The sequence below is a fragment of the Panthera leo genome, chromosome B2 (genome assembly GCF_018350215.1).
Source record: "Panthera leo isolate Ple1 chromosome B2, P.leo_Ple1_pat1.1, whole genome shotgun sequence".
NCBI classification, from domain to species: Eukaryota; Metazoa; Chordata; class Mammalia; order Carnivora; family Felidae; genus Panthera; species Panthera leo.
In genome coordinates, this window is record NC_056683.1 from 100,489,157 (window position 1) to 100,505,951 (window position 16,795).

Below are 16,795 nucleotides of genomic sequence, written 5' to 3' on the forward strand. Positions count from 1 at the left end.
TAACCAAGTCATAGGTTCGCTAATGCTACTGTTGTGTGTTGCCTACATTCATCATTAAAGGAAATGTGAAAACTCGGAGGCTGAAAGCCTAAAAGTCATTCACCAGACTTCAGAATGTGAGTGTTGCTGGGCTTGTAGCTTTACTGCCTTCTCAATAAGATTCCTTTTATTGTTGTTCTGAAAACGGGTTCCCCTTAGCTTTTCTTCCCCTGTTTTATGTGTTTCCACCAACTGTTAAGTCCCTATTTCTTCTTCTCAGGAGTTAAAGGTCTATATTCTGTGTGAGGTCTCAACTGTTTTTCAAAACCTCGAGGTTGGGCTTGAGTCTAAAACTCTTGGTCATTTAGTTAAGTTGTCCTAAATGATTCCCTGAGGCCATGTACAAGTTCTAAATGTTCCCTTGCGGCTCAATGTCCTCTCTTGGACCCACAAAGGAAGCAAACATGTGCTGTGTGCCAGGAGTTGAATACACCTACGTTCCTGGGCTTCATCTGCCTCCTCGTCCACTAGCTCCCGCTGCATGAGGAATGGTTGACGGCGTCTGATCTCCTCAAGCATCTTCTGGGCCAACACCATCTTCTCAGAGATTTCCTCAGAGCTAAGTTCCTGTTCCTCCCCATAATAGAGCATCTTGTTGTTGATCTCTGAAAGGAAGGACACAGTGAGAAAAGAAAGCAGGGTGGGGTGTCTGGGCATTTTACAGTGATGCCACTGAAAACATGGAGGGAGGGCAAAGGGCAGGGCTGATCCCGAAATGGAAAGAGGGTATCATTCAAAGACTGTTCTGATGTTCATGCTGCAAACACTGGTGGCAGCATTGGAATTCGCCATATATTCCAAGGAGAAGTAAAACTTGAGGAAACGATTCTGCCTCCCCCCATTTGGTGTCTTCAGAATGGGAATGAGATTAATACAAAGCCTTTCCTGACTGCAGCTGTATCTGGTTTCCATGGTAATTCCTGAACGTTACTATGTAAGGCACACAAACCTGGGGTCTTTGATCAACCTTTTGAATAAAATATATAAGTTGGAGAAAATTATCTGAGGTATCTCCTGTCATATGTAGGATGTGTTAGAGGTATTAATTATATTTCAGCCAAAGATCTGACCAAAGCTCTAAATCAAAATAAAAGCATATTGATAGTTGTTCAAATGGGTCTTTCAGATTATTCTACAGACCAGATATAAAGTAGAGGTTTGTTTTAGTGTGATGTGAGTTTTTGTTTATTAATATATATTAATAGTTAATCTATCATCTATCTATCTATTTTTGCAATAGCTATTTGCCTTCTGTAGTATGACTGTTTTTCGAGATTGGGCCATTTTGATTCCGTGTCATTTTCACTCCACTTCCATACATAAGTAAGATGTCGGATGGAGAATTTTAGAACCGAAGAGACTGCTGACGCTCAGAGAGATTAGATAAGTTGTCTAAATCCCAGCGGTGCTGAGTTGTTCTCTGATTTTCTCTTCCTACTACATATGATCAGATGAAAGTTATGTAATTGCCACCTTGTCCGCATGACAGGTCTGGGAGGAAGCATTTTATCTTCCTGGCATAAGTGAAATTGTGTGTCTGTGGTTTACTGTGATGTATGCGGCTGGCCAGACAAGACGCGTAAACAAACACTGGTGTCACATAAATCATACCAGATACGGGCTTCTATTTTCTATGGATAATAGCTTGAAGGTCACCAGTAATGTTTTTACAGACGGTTGGGAATAAGGAATGACACGCTATTGATACTGTGTCGCATTCCTGAATTCCAAAGGAAAGGAGATAAATGGGGTAAGGGGTTTTTTAACACTATAAATATTACTGAGAAAGTTACAGGGAAAACCAAGATATGCTAGAAACGAAACTTATGAAGGGATTAAACATTTACTTTTCAAGTGAAATCTATAATATTAACTCTGGAAATAAACTAAACATAGATTTTTTTTTTCCCCTCCCTCAGATCTAACACTTCCAGTGCTGACTCGTTTGGCATTTTGATCCAAATATTACATTTACAATTCTGGCCTGTTTTATTTTAGCCACGTCTGGAATAGATTAGAAAAAGGAAATGCGGACAATGACATTTTTTGCCTTGGTCTTTGGAGACTATTCATACATTATTTTAAAAAATTTTTAATGTTTATTTATTTTTGAGAGAGAGAGAGAGAGAGAGAGCATGAACAGGGAAGGGCAGAGAGAGAGGGAGACACAGAATCTGAAGCAGGCTCCAGGCTCTGAGCTGTCAGCACAGAGCCCCATGCGGGGCTCGAACTCACAGACCGCGAGATCGTGACCTGAGCCAAAGCTGGACGCTCAACCGACTGAGCCACCCAGGTGCCCCTTCATACATTATTTTTAAAAGGTAAACTGATGGCAGTTATTGTTTCCCATTTACACTTTTGTATTTTTTTCATCTTTTCTTATGCTCACAGGGTCAAATAGAGGGCTTAGATTCCTTCCAAATGAAACACGTTAGAATAAAAATTTTATAACAGCAAATGTGAATTATTTTCTCTGAATGGCTTACTAGAATGCTGGCTTTACTTGCTGCCTAGAGGGGCATTTATTTCTTAATTAGATGAGGTCAGCTAATCCAGGCTCAATCCGACTTTTTGAAAAAAATCAATAGTAGCTCTAAAATGTTATAGCAAAAAAATATTTTATTGGTAGGTGCAAAAGCATGAGTCAGTGAGGATGGGAGTGAGGGCTGTTTGAAATGCATGCCATTCATTTTTATTATGTATTGTAGGAAATACAGCAAATGTCTAATCTTGGCTCCATTCATCCCTTTGCCTGGAGTATGTTCCCTATACCTCAGGGTAAAGATATGACCCTCTCACTGTGGGTTCCTTTTCTGCCACTGCGCTTGGTGTTGTCATCTAGCTCTTAATACATAGGATAAAAGATATGGAGGCACAGAAATACTGTATCTTAGCAGACTGTAACCCAAGGAAAGTCTCTATATTTTAGAACAAGTGAGAGTGCCTGTTTTCTGTTGATAAATTGAAGGCTGGCTTTCAATGGGCTATTAAGATGGTTTTCAAAATACTGCCTTCACTTATCAGAAGTTAGCACAAATAAGTAATCCTCTAAGAGGGAAGGTAAAATCTGCCACTGCGTTTTAGGCCGAAGAAATGTCACACGTCCCCTCCAGACTTCTCTTCTGGGGATCAGAGCATGTTGCCTCCCTGGTCCTTGGGAAATGGGATCATCGAGACAGTTTAGGACAGTTTGGATGAGTGCAATTTCCTGCCACTGTAAAGGTGATGTTTTTTGCTGCAGATAGTTGAGAAAAACATGACTCCTACTCAAGACTCCATAGCATTCCGTTTCTTGTGGTGGAAAGGTATTCTGGCATTCCACTTTGGTGAAATGCCTGGAAAGGGAATGATTCTATACATTTATTCTTGACAGCTAACAGATAGTAAGTAGGGATAGTACTCAGAAATCCTAGCGAACAAACTGGATGACTATATATGTGTGTGTGTGTGTGTGTGTGTGTATATATATATGTGTGTGTGTGTGTATATACACACACACACACACACACACACACTATAAATATACTATATACTATAGTATGAATACCATATGCATACACTATAAATCCATACATATTTCCTTATATAGAGCTCTCTAACAAGTTACTGGCACATAGTAAGCACTATCAGTAGCCATTGTTTTTGTTGTAGTTTAACAACACGAATGATTCCTCGACATTAAGCTGCACCAGAAGAGAATATATTTACCTTTAATTTTATCCCTCATATCATGAGCTTGCTCCACAAGCTGCGTGGCGTGGTTGATGGTATCCATGCTTTCCTTCTGAGCCAGTTCGCCCCTTCTTGAGGCTTGACTTTCCTACAAATAATCCACATAAACACCAGCTTAAATTTATGAGAAGGGAATGTTGTGTATGTGCACATAGCAGTGGGTGGGCATAATGCATTCCATAAACATAAATTTCTTTGGCATGTGGAGCTTCTATAACATATAAAATGGTCCCAGAAATCATGCATGAATGTGATGTGATGACCAGCTTTGGAACTGCAGAATGCTATAAAATCAGCCGTATTCCTACGCCATCAGTCACAGTTGGGTCCAAACCAATCACCTTTCATATGTAATTTACTCTTTGAATTTTTACTGTATCTCAGGATTCCAGACTAGGAAATTACCCGTGTCTGCTGATCAATTTGACATTGTGCTGATAGAAGAGCTTAAAGTTTCAAAGGGGAAATCGTTGAGAAAGTAGGCAGACCTTGAAATGCTTCGTGCGTCTAGGGGCTCCTGGGTGGTCCCACCAGAGCTGACACTGATTTACCACAGAGATTTAAAGGATTATGCTGACTGGGCTCAATGCTGTTTTCGGTGCTGCATTCCAAATTCCCATCAACACTGATGCCACTTGGGTACAAATAACCACTCAGGCAGATCTGGCTCAGAGTGAATTAGACTCTTCCCCGAGAAGCAGACTCCATTCTCTCCACCAGGGAGCTTCTGTTTCAGAGCTCCCATGTAGTAGTTGTGTCCGAATGAAATTCGAACTCAAATGTGGCTTCTGAAAGCGCATGTGGGTGTGTAAGTGTATGTGCATGTTTCTGTGTGTGTCAGGACAGAAGCTGATCTAAGAAATGGTTTAAGGGCAGGACACTGGCCTGTATGCACAGCATTGGGGATGTGTACTGTGTATATCCCTTTGGCATTAGGAAGACTGACTCACGGGTTATATTTAAGGGGGGAAGGAGTTCTCTGATCACACTTGGCACATGCCTATTGGCCTCATCTGGTGCTCTTTCGGCTCAGTTCTATTACAAAGTGCCATCGTGTCTGAGTGGACTGTGTGGTCTGTCCCACTGCACAGGTTCCCCGGGACAGGGAAGGGCCCGTTTCAAACTTTTTTCCTCTCACCCAGTGTTCTAGCCAGAGGGTTGTGCCATGATTTGACCTGAAATGCTTTGGCTTTCTAGGCATAACCAACCCACATAAGTGGCCCTTAGTGAAGGAAGAGAAATGCAGAAGTGGTGTCATAGCAAACACGTGCCCTGGAGGTTTTTTTTCAAGCAAGTCCGGAATCCCTTCCACATAAAGCCCCCTATAGAGCAGTAGGGCAACCATCAGACCCTTCCCAAAACAGTGGGCTTTCTGAATGGACACTGCATTCTGAGTCATTGCATTCCTTCTTCCAATGCCTGTCTTCTTCTTGCCTCATTCTAATGCTTTCCAGAAACACAACATCTGTAGTCATTTAAAAATCATATGAAGCAGGGACGCCTGGGGGGCTTAGCTGGTTGAGCGCCCGACTTTAGCTCAGGCCATGATCTCACAGATCATGGGTTCAAGCCCTGCTTGGGGCCCTGTGCTAACAGTTCAGAGCATGGAGCCTGTTTCGGATTCTGTGTCTCCCTCTCTCTCTGCCCTCCCCCACTCTCACTCTGTCTCTCTGTCTCTCTCAAACATAAATAAACATTAAAAAATTATGATGCAGAAAATAAAATCAATCTTATTCTTGATGTCACGCTTCCTGCTTTTAAAAAGTATGGACACAAACCTTGAAAACATCTAGAAATTTTAAAAAAATCTAGTTGATTTTTGATCCAGTTCAAATTATATTTGCAAAACACAACACTTATATCTTTTACTTTGGTTTCATCATTCAAAGAAAAAGGCCTATTGTAATTACTGTGTTCATTTAACTTATTTCTTGATATGGAAACTTTGAAGTGAAACAATGAAAGGCAGCTGGGGGGGGGGGGGGAGGAAGGTGTGAATACTGCTAAGAAAATTTCTTTCTGACAAACACTAGAGGGCGCTTAGTAACACTATATAAGAAAATAAGTGGTTAAGCAATGTCTGTGACTTTACACAGCAAACTTCCTGGCTATAATAGAAGTCATGCCTTATTGGAAAGATTTATGTTTTTCTGTAACTTTGCTTATGGATGAAAAATAAAAATAACGGTATGGGCACATGGTAAAACCAGCGTACCTTGCTTTAAGAAAAGCCAAAATTAAAAAATTAACTCACAACTATAAACTAGTTGATGGTTTACATTACAAATAGATTAATCATTTACTTACCCCAACAGCAAATTCTCCCTGTACATATTTGGTATAAAAAGTGGCAAAGGGGCACCTGGATGGCTCAGTTGGTGAAGCGTCTGACTTTGGCTCAGGTCATCATCTCACAGTTCGTGAGTTCAAACCCTGCCTTGGGCTGTGTGCCATCAGCACAGAGCCCGCTTCAGATCCTCTGTCTCCCTCTCTTTACCCCTCCCCTGCTTGGGCTCTCTCTCTCCCAAAAATAAATAAACATTAAAAAAATTTTTTTAAGTGACAGGATCTTTTTGATAATACGGTGCATATGAAGGGTAGTGTACCTAGATGACTGATATTTTAAAAATCAACCAGACTAAGTGAAGCTGATAATATCTAGGGTGAGAATAGACTTCATTGTTTAAACTGTGACACTTTTGAAAGTGAAAGCGGAACTTCTGGGAATCACTCTGGGAGACAAGCATAAATAAGGACAGTGCTGGACAAAACAGTAGTGGGAATAAAATGGTTCTGAAACGATGCTCCATTTCAGAACCTGTACAGTGATATCTACTTCTGTGGGTTTCCCTACCTCCTGAACATTAACGGCTTCTAAAAACCTTTCCAGACTTGAGTTCCTCCGAGCTACAAACTCAAATCTTTCTCTAACTGCCCTCTGGGCATCCACAGAGAAATGTCCTGAGTAATCTATTCTGTAATTTAATTTTTTGATTGATTGATTGATTGATTGATTTTTACATAAAGATCTCTACATATTTTTATGTAATCTTGGGGGTAGAGAGCAAGAGTTGCATGCATGCTTTACGTACTAAGTCAGCCAGGTGCCCCCCTTCTGTAATTTTAGAATAGTCATTTCTCCAAGCCAGAACTTCCCTCATGTCCAATTGGTCACCAAATCATTCTTATTCCGCTTGCCATTCTGGCCTCTCCTCCTGTTCCATACTACCACAGTCTCGGTTGATACCTGTCCACTGCAAATTCTGTTCAAATAAAGGCAAGGTAGCAATCAACCACTCTTTTTTTGAGAGACAAAGAAAGAGAAAGAGGGGTGGGGGTGGAAAGACAGAGGAAGGGGGAGAGAGAGAGAATTTTAAGCAGGCTTCATGCCCAGTCCAGTGCAGAGCCTGACGTGGGGCTTGATCTCATGACTATGAGATCATGACCTGAGCTGAAATCAAGAGTCCGATGCTTAACCGACTGAGCCACTCAGGTGCCCCGCCAACCACTCTAGTCTAGACCTCTGTGGCAATTTTCCAGATTACTGGTGCCCATATCTTCAGCGTCTTCACTCGCCAATCCATCATCCCTACTGTAGAAGAATGTTTCTGAAATTTCAAATCTGATCAGTTCATTGTCCTATGTAAATGCTTCAATGTTCTCCAAAGCCCACAGGATGAAGCCTACATGTTCTTGAGCATGGTGGGCAAGGTTCCTCATGACCTGGCCTCTGAGAACTTCATCAGCAGTGTCTCCTGTGCCTTGCCTTACAGCTGGCCTTTCAGTAGGCCAAGACCAAAGTTTTTCTAGTTGTAGAACACACTATGTTGTTTCACAGCTCCCTGCTTTCCTGGTACTTTTCTCCTGCTTAGGAAGTACTTGATAAACTCCCAGTACTTTTTAAACACATAGGTCAATGCTCATCTTCTCTAAAAAGTGTTCCCTAGCGTATGCCCAGTGAACAAGTTAATTATTTCTTCCTTAGAGTTATCTCTTTAGCCTGTACCATGCCTCTCTTATTGAACGCTATGTTATGATTACTTTGTTTTACATACCTGTTTTCCCTGCTGGCTGTGAGCTCCTGGAGAGCAGGGTTTATGTTATATTATCATGTTCATTTCAGTATCCATAGCACTAGCACAATAGCTTATACACCAGGTGTTAAGTAATGCTTTTGGAATTGAAACATATTTTTATTTTTTGCCCTACCATTTTGTCAGGATCAAAGACGAGCCCAGGTGCTTTTGATGTATAGAGGTGGCCTACTTTCCTTCCAGCCCTAAAGATCTCTTCGATGACTTGATAAGCGAGGGAGCTTTTGTTGTGGCCAAAGGAGTAGGGAGGATATGGAGGAGATGGGGAAGTAGAGGGGTGGTGCAGCACCTTCCTGAGCCAGCCCTTGGAGACTGGGCTCTGCGACTTGGGGCTCTGCATTGCAACTTCAAGGCCCCGTTGTCAGGGGGCAGCACTGAAACTGAGAGAGGGCCCCCCGCCTCTTCTCCTGCGTGTAGCCTGGCACCACTCAGACTTCGAGCATGGTGCCTGGGGAACATGGGAAAGTAGAATCTTGACTTAGTCTTTGGCACTTTCTTACAGACATGACAAGCCAGTGGTAGAAGGGAGGTCGTTTTGAGCACCGACTATTTGAGAATACAAAATGCCTGGGCATCCTTTAGGGGATTTCCAGAAGTAAGGGAGTAGGAAAGGGCTGTAGACTTTTTCAAAAGAGGGCTAGGACGAAACCAGTTAACCTAGGTTAATGTAAACTGTGAGATTTGGGGCTCATGAGGTTTACGTGACAATTTGCAAACGGAGGTATTTTCAAGTTCAAGAGGCAACATTACTGTGATTAAAAAAAAAAAATCATTGTGGGAATGAACCCACAGTGAAATCCTTCAATTAGTTAATTAATTAATTAATTTCCTTTTAAAGTTTATTTATTTATTTTGAGAGAGGCAGAGACAGCGTGAACAGGGGAGGGGCAGAGACAGAGACAGAGAAAGAATCCCAAGCAGGCTCTGTGCCACAAGCTGTGGAGTCTGATGCAAAGCTCAAACCCATGAGGAGTGAGTGAGATCATCACCTGAGCTGAAATCAAGAGTCGAATGCTTAACTGACTGAGCCACCCAGGCGTCCCTATCCTTCGCTCTCTTTAAAGGTAAATATTAGTTACTTATTTGGTAGAAGTCTTTCTAAGGCAACCTCTTCTTAAATCCTTCTAAGAATCAATCATGGGCTTTTCTGGACTAAAGGACTGAAGGATGCTTGAGAAGTCATTAAGACCAGCTCTGGGCATTCGTTTGGAAATCTTTCAGCAGTCTCTTACACCATCAGGACTGTTGTCATAGTTAGAAGGACCTTATTTTCAATAAGAGTTCTTGGAAATACCTGAAAGTTTCAGTAGCTTTTTCATCAACCTTTTGCTTTGGTGGTCTCTTCTTGGTGCCCAGGAGCCTTTTCTACTGTGATATCACTTAAAAAAAATTTTTTTTAAATGTTTTTATCTATTTTTGAAGGAGAGAGAGATAGAGCATGAGTGGGGGAAGAGCAGAGAGAGAGGGAGACACAGAATTCGAAGCGGGCTCCAGGCTCTGAGCTGTCAGCACAGAGCCCGATGTGGGGCTTGAACTCACGAACTGTGAGATCATGACCTGCGCTGAAGTCAGACACTTAACCAACTGAGCCACCCAGGCGCCCCTCTACTGTGGTATCACTTGAAAGCTCGTGCTATTTTCTCCCCATGAATGTCTGCATTTAGGTTATACTGGAAGTGGAAAATCTGTACAACAAAAGGATCAGTCAGTCCATGTCTGAGCTGTGAGAGGAACTAATCTTGGGGAAAATATTTTCACAAGAATTGAGACACTGGGCAAATTCCAACCATGACACCAGAAATGAAAAAGCAGTGAGTTTTTCACAAAGATTTCTTTCCTAGTATTTCCTTTGAAACTTAAGAGATCTCACTGCTTCCTACATATGCTCATGCTTGGATTTTAATATGCACAATGCATGGGACTGAGGGACCCAAGTTTCATATACATTTCGAAGTAGCTGTATCTTCCAAAGATCCAATTAGAACAACTCATGTTTTTAGAAGCCTAATCTCGTAAAAGTTTATGAGGTCCAACATCAAAAGAGATGGCCAGAGTTAATTTTAACCTTTATTTTTGTAGAAAATAAGAATTATTTTTCAAAGAGATCTTCAATGTCAAACACCCATGTCTAAAAGTTGAAATCCGAGTACATTGGACAGCCCTGGTAGAGCATAATCAGGGGAAAAATGTGTCAAACATTTTAATACGTAAAATATGACACCTGGTGGCTTAGTTATATTTTTCCTTATTAGTACAGATGATGGATATTTTTCCATTAGGCTCCTGGGGAGTGTATTTAATAGTCTTTCATGTTAACTCTGTTCTTCCTGTTTTCATGTTTTTCTTGTTCATTTGTGAGAGCTTTCACAAGTCATATTTCCCTCAATGTTTTTCTTAGTCTGGTTGAATTCTTAGTTTATTTATTGTTTCACTGGGTATTTGAAATTTTATCTTGTCAACTCTATTACCTTTTTTAAATTATAATTCTTCATGCTATATTTAAATGTACTGTTATTTCCTTTCAAGGTTTAACAATGATTTCATTTTGCTTTCTTATGGATTTGAGATTTAAACTCAACTCTTAATCTGTCTGGAATTTATTTTAGTATATGTTATAAAGTGAAAGTTGAAGGTGATTATTTTTCCTGTCTAACTGCAAAATTGCTTTCTCAGCATGGTTCTTCTTTCCTTTTATTACTTAATGGATCCTTTAGCAAACATTTAAATTTCATATTCTATATAATAAAGTTTATTTCTGGGCTCTCTACAGCTCTTAGCCATAAAATGTTAAGGCAAACAGCTGACCAACCATCCTAATTGAAACATCTATCAACCATATTAACCAGCAACAAATACAATGGAAGTTCCCCGTAAACATAGTTTTTCAAGGAAAGTCATCAAAATGAGAAGAGACTGTAGAGACCAAGTATATTAACTTTCTCCACAGATCTTGCCTTGATTTATTTTAAGGCACATGGGTCACTGCATTTTTCCTTCATTGTGTTAAGCTTCAGTCGTTTGTGACTAGCCAGGCTCACCCCGGCTAAATCCTTTCTCTGAAGGCACTCCCAGACACTGAATACCTACCCTTTCCGCTAATTCCTCCACATCAGACAGAAGGCTTTTCATTGTGTTCTCAGCATTGTTGATTTGTATCTTTCTTAGGACATACTGGTTTTCTCTTTCTGACAATTTTGTCTGTGGAAAAGAAAAATGTTTTGAAAAAAAAATCAGTAGATGTGCATACCAGGCTTTTAAACATACACATACAACGCTTTCAGTGTAAGGGGACTCAGAGTAGAATGTGAGCTTCTGTTACCAAGATCGTGGGGTCTGAAGGCTGCTGCCACCTCGTATGAAGGTTGGGGTCTGCACAAGGGTTCCCATGGTCTTCAGAGCTGAAGTTCTACGAGCTCTGCTCACTGGGCCGGAGACCCTGAACCAGGCTGTGCCGGCCATGAAGAAAGGGCATCTTTTTCTAATTTCACAAAAGTACCGTATAGACTGGTGGAGGCCCAGCGTGTGTGATCTTTAAAATTTCCATTTTGGCAGACCTTGGAGGAAATGATCAAGCCATAAGGATCAATGTAATGTAAAATGGAGTTTGGAAATTCTCTTTCTTCTTTTTAGTGCAAGGAGAGGGATTCTCTTTATTTTGGACCACTTTCCCTTTCTCTCCCATTTTTGCGGAGTTTGGTCCAATGTAGCTTTCCTTGGACTACTTTGGAGAAAGCCTTTCGATCCTCGCACAGGCGTCCTGTCCTGTCCGTTATCATCATACCTATCTTGATGTTGTGCTGTTGAGGAAAGAGAGTTCAGGCGGTATCATGAGGCCTGTGTCTGGGTGACTCCTCGGAGAAGTACTGCCTGCATGTGTCCAAACAGATGAGTTTGGACAGGAACGATTGCTAAGTTTGGAATAGGATGCTCACTAAGAGTCCATCCAGCTCTACAATTTTGTGATTTTTGGTTTGCTCTACAGTTTGCATATTTGGCCAATTGCTGTGGATGCTATCTATTTGCACCTCTAAAAAGTAGAGTGATGAGCACTTTCTATGGTGCTCTACTCTACATATATCTATGGTGCTCTACTCTACATATATCGCTTGCTGAATTCTCGCAACAACCCATAAGATGGGTGTGATAATTATCCTCAGGTGAGAAAACTGGAGAACTAAGAGGTTAAAATAACTTGCCCGAGGTCACGTAACTAGTAAGGGTGAGAGCTGGGATTTGAATGCAACCAATCTGGTTTCAAAGTTTATGCTCTTAATCATTATGCTAAATTGACAAACAGTAAAAATGTGTGCTGGCATTAATTCTATTCTTCTTTCGGTTAATTATCATTGTTTCCAAAAACGTCTGTTGGTTGTGATAGAAGCCGATGATTTAGAAGGGAAAAATACCTCTTGAAGTTTAGCTGTATAAGCACTGTTATAATCTACTGTTTTTGACTGTTGTCAGCCTTTAACTGTTTATCAGATATTAACCACTGGACCTATGAGGAGAGCCAGGGCGTGTATGTCTGTGTGCTCCAGTGTGTGTGTGAGTGTGGGAAAATGAGAGAGACTGTGTGTCTGTAAGAAGGAAAGGTAAGGGTGGGAGGGAGAGAGCAGGAGAGAGGTTTCTAGAGAAACTCCCCAAAACATGGCAAATTGAGGCTAAGGTAACGGTAAGCTTGTGGGAAGGAACTGAACGATCAATGTACAGCTTACCAAAGAAGTAAGAGTGTTTTCCTTCCCTCAATAGTTTGGTAGATAGATACTCCTTGTTTTAGTTATTTTATTTAACACCTTAACTTCTTTTATAGATGGCAGTCTTTGGTTTAGGTTGAAGTTCATGGTTATAATCAACGTTTCATAATTTCCTAATCTAACAATCCATCTGTAATAACAGCCATGGGACTCAGATGATAGAGGAGATAGGAGTTCTAGGACAGATCGTGCAAAGCCAGCATGAGATACAGCTGAAGGTACAACATGGCTGCATACTTTGAGGAGGTAGATGGTGGAGTTGAGTTCATTCACGTGCCTATGAGCCGCGGCTCCGGATGATACGCTCAACAGACCCGATTTGCTTTCTTCAATAGAGAGTGCCGCTAACCGAAGGTCATCGATCAGATCCCAGATGCACTTATCACAGCCTGGAGATAAAATGGACGTGTTATTTCTTTAAAACTGAAAGTCAGCCAGGAAGCATGTGCGCTAGTAGATCATTATGTGTACTTCCTCTGTTAATATTATTATTATTATTTTAATCTGAAATTTATTGTCAAATTGGTTTCCATACAACACCCAATATTATTTTTATCTTAGGGGTGCCTGGGTGGCTCAGTCGGTTGGGCGTCCGACTTCGGCTCAGGCCATGATCTCACGGTCCGTGGGTTCAAGCCCCGCGGTGGGCTCTCTGTGCTGACAGCTCGGAGCCTGGAGCCTGCTTTGGATTCTCTGTCTCCCTCTCTCTGTGCCCCTCCCCCGCTTGTGCTCTGTCTCTCTCTGTCTCAAAAAATAAATAAACAAACAAATAAATAGATATTATTTTTATCTTTGTGCCCTGAGGAGCTGTTCTGGGTCACAGAACCAGACCTTACACTCGAAGCAGACGAGAGTCTAAGATGACTCAAACTGTGCATCAGGCACGATCCCCACTTAAAACAACAAAACAACACATGCGACAGGGAAGGAGGCTAATCTGGACTCTCTAACCCCTGAACTGAAAGAAAGGAAGCTTAAAAGGGCAAGACCATTTGCAAGATGGGTGGGTAAGGAGAAGCACTCCCTCCACTTTTGCTTAGTGGTGGGACAGCCCTCTGAGATGGCTCTCTTCCTATCAGGCTTTGGGCTTCTGCTTAGTGCCCACCAGTGAAGACGCCGCAGTTTCTGCTCCTTGCAGTTGGAATTGGAGTTCCTCCCACTGCGTCGTCACCCCCGGAGGCCCAGCGCCCCCTTGTGGCACACTCAGAAGGACAGCCGACCATGCTTGGAAACCTGTCTTGACCTCATTTTGAAACTTTTCTGTTCCCAATTATCTTTCCCCCAGATTGTCCCCTTTTCTAAGGAACCAATAAATGAAGACTAAAGGGTTAATAGTTGTTAATGTGTTAATTTGTTATTTGAAGTTTAACATGATCTTGCTGATAGGCTATCTTACAGGAATAACTCCCCAGCCAGCCATGAGGCAGCTGGGCAGCCATTTTGATCAAAGGCTTTCTAAGGCAAAGCTTCTTTAAATCATTCTAAGAATCAGTTTTTCTAGACTAAGCGCTTGAAGGATGGTTGAGAAGTCATTAAGACCATCTCTGGGCATTTGTTTCGAAGTGTTTCAGCAGGTTCCTGCACCATGAGGACTGCTGATTTGAATGAAAGTAATGACAGAGAAATCCAGGAAAGTAAGATGACAGTTCCATTCTATAAGATGGGAATATTTTATTTCTGGTGCCACTTCAGTTTTGGAGTGATTTGGGAAAAGCCACTCGAATCTCTTAGTGTCTTGGTTTCCCTAGTGTCGTAAAGCATTGTCTACCTCACTATCTGAGGACTTGAAGAGATAATATAGAAAAGGGAGCCAAAATGAACTCGGTCACTGGGAATTGTGTTTCTGCCTGTGTTTCTGCTTGTGTTTCTGTTCTGTGAATTGTCTGCCTTTACCACTGGGTAAGATGTTGAATTTAAGGGCTTCATAAAATAAGTTTTCTAAAACAGAGCTGCTTAAATGTAAGTCACCCATTTGCCAATTGGAATCAAGCAGAGCGTTGAGTATCTTTCGCTCAGGGTTTATTCGGTGGAGGCACAGACAGGGTTAAAGCCAGGAGTGGGACTTAGGCAGTTTCTAGAGAGGCTATTGCATAGCTTTTCCTAATCCTACACCTGCAGCACATTAGAGAGAGTGGGGTTAGTCAATCATGTACTGTTATTTTTACTTATGGTTGGGCAGTCCATGCCTGTAGGGGGTTCAAAACCTTCTTCCAAGCACTCTCCGGTTACGCTGTCACATGGGCCTCCCCCACAATTGCACACTGTGGGAAACAAAAACAAGAGGTTAGGGCTTCGTTTCTTAAAATGCTTAAAATATGGCAATGTTTTCCTGGTTTCTAGAAATAGTGGCTATCAGTATACAGTTCTTCCAAAGGGAAGTAATTATATTCTTCCTTACCACCATGTAGAATCCATGAACTAGAGATTATTCCCCTCACCCGGTAAAGCCCAGCCTGGTGAGATTTTCAAAGGTGGCCCTGGGGCAAAAGTAAATCTGAATTTTCTAGGACTCTTTTCCCCACTTTCTGGGATGCTGACATGACTGTGCAATTGCTTCAGTCCAAAAAGATCCTGGTAAATTTCACAAAGTACAAAACGATCCTGGAACCCATCATTCAGCTGGAATCTGAGAGCCCTCCTTTCATCGCAGACTGATTCTCCAGTTTAATCCAACTCCAGGGTTGATCATTGCCAGGTGTGAGGGAGGAGCAGCCCAGAGGGAGGGAGGGAGGAGGCTCAAGAGCGATTCTTGGCTCCCACAGTGCTTGACCCTTGGCAAGTCTGACTCCAAACCTCCATCAGTGGGATGGCTAGGAATAATGTCGTGGAAAGAATTAGGAGCATATTTACATGAATTTAGAAGACCTGAGAGCCCACTATTAATCTACTGATGATTTTCAAAAACGCCTTTTGGAAAAAAACAAAAGCAAAACCCTAATCTCATCAGGCTGTTCATTTTCCACTGAGTTGCTCAGTAGGAATCAATTTGTAATATTTGAAAAGGATTTCCTAAGCTATCTATGCTGGCAATAAGCTGGAATAGTGTTGTAAATTCTCCCCCACCTCTTAACTGTCTTTACAGAATAATCATAAAAAATTAGCTTCAAGGGGGAACATGCATTTATTACATTTCAGCTGTTTAATGTTCCACAAAATGTAGATTTGTTAAACAATTCAGCAAGATCATGCTTTGTTGCTTCTAACATCACCATCTTTTCTAAGAGTGATCTGCATCTATGTAGTTTAACAGAAGTCTGAAAAAATCTTTTGAGAATCAGAACATCAATGTCTAAGGCTTGGATTTTGCCAACATCCTTTCTGATGCCTGCTTTCTCTCTTTAGTCTGACTGGACACAGAACTCCTCTCTTGCTTCTGTCATTTCTGGTTTCATGCCTCTGTGCACCTCGCTTTCTTATAGACACGTTTACTTTTACTGTGAGTGCTGCAGATCATATGTGTCTTCTTCTCAACTTTAGACTTTTCTTAAAATCTTTGCAGGTGGGAATCTGTTTCGGTAAGGGGATTCTAGAAGAAGCACGCCACAAGAGCACAAGGCCTGTGCCTCGCCCTCTTTCCTCTCAAAGTCACAGAGTAAGAAATACTCACTCTCAACCTTCCTTTGTTCCTAAAGGAAGTCAATTCACTTTTATTTCTGAAGAGTTTCACTCTATGCAGCAAATTGATTAGAGAAATCATGAACGAAATTTGTGCATTTCAGTCTAACTGCAGTTTAAGCAGGAAGATTTCTTATACTATATCTGCAATATTTACTCTGACAATTTGAGGAACTTGGGGGATGACTAAACTGTACCCTTGGCTTGCTAATCTGTTTCACTAAGAAGTCAGTTTTACTTCTTAAAGCTATGTCCAGCTTCCAGAATAAGAAAACTGATGTAAATCTTGTAACTTTTCATTCAGATTTCTGGTGATAGGTAATCCATGAAAGTCTGGCTTACTCCTTTGATAAAAATTGGAAGAATATAAGGCAAAAGTTCACTTGTGTGAGTGTCTCATGGTTTAATCTACCCATGAGCTAAGGTACACCAGTAGCCTTGATAATATCTACCCTGGTGAGTATGGGATGCACATTCCTAAGAGTGCACAGTGTCCTGGAAAAGTGACAGTGGGACACTTGCAATATTTTCCCAACATCGATCCATCTGAATTCGGTGTAT

The 16,795-nt window shown here is 41.4% G+C and overlaps 1 protein-coding gene across 2 annotated transcripts in view; it reads right to left on the reverse strand.

Annotated features, from left to right (window-relative positions):
* Positions 1–16,795, reverse strand: part of LAMA4 (laminin subunit alpha 4) — a 143,607-nt gene that overhangs the window by 65,621 nt on the left and 61,191 nt on the right. Inside the window, exons 6-10 of one of the 2 annotated variants that reach the window (XM_042939629.1) lie at positions 14,806–14,880; positions 12,857–13,008; positions 10,953–11,063; positions 3,748–3,859; positions 477–644 (exon numbers count right to left, since the gene is read on the reverse strand). In XM_042939629.1, coding sequence (XP_042795563.1) covers positions 477–644; positions 3,748–3,859; positions 10,953–11,063; positions 12,857–13,008; positions 14,806–14,880 — 618 coding nt within the window. Of the gene's footprint in view, positions 1–476; positions 645–3,747; positions 3,860–10,952; positions 11,064–12,856; positions 13,009–14,784; positions 14,881–16,795 lie in introns of both variants that reach the window. The other variant, XM_042939628.1, reaches the window with a different exon arrangement.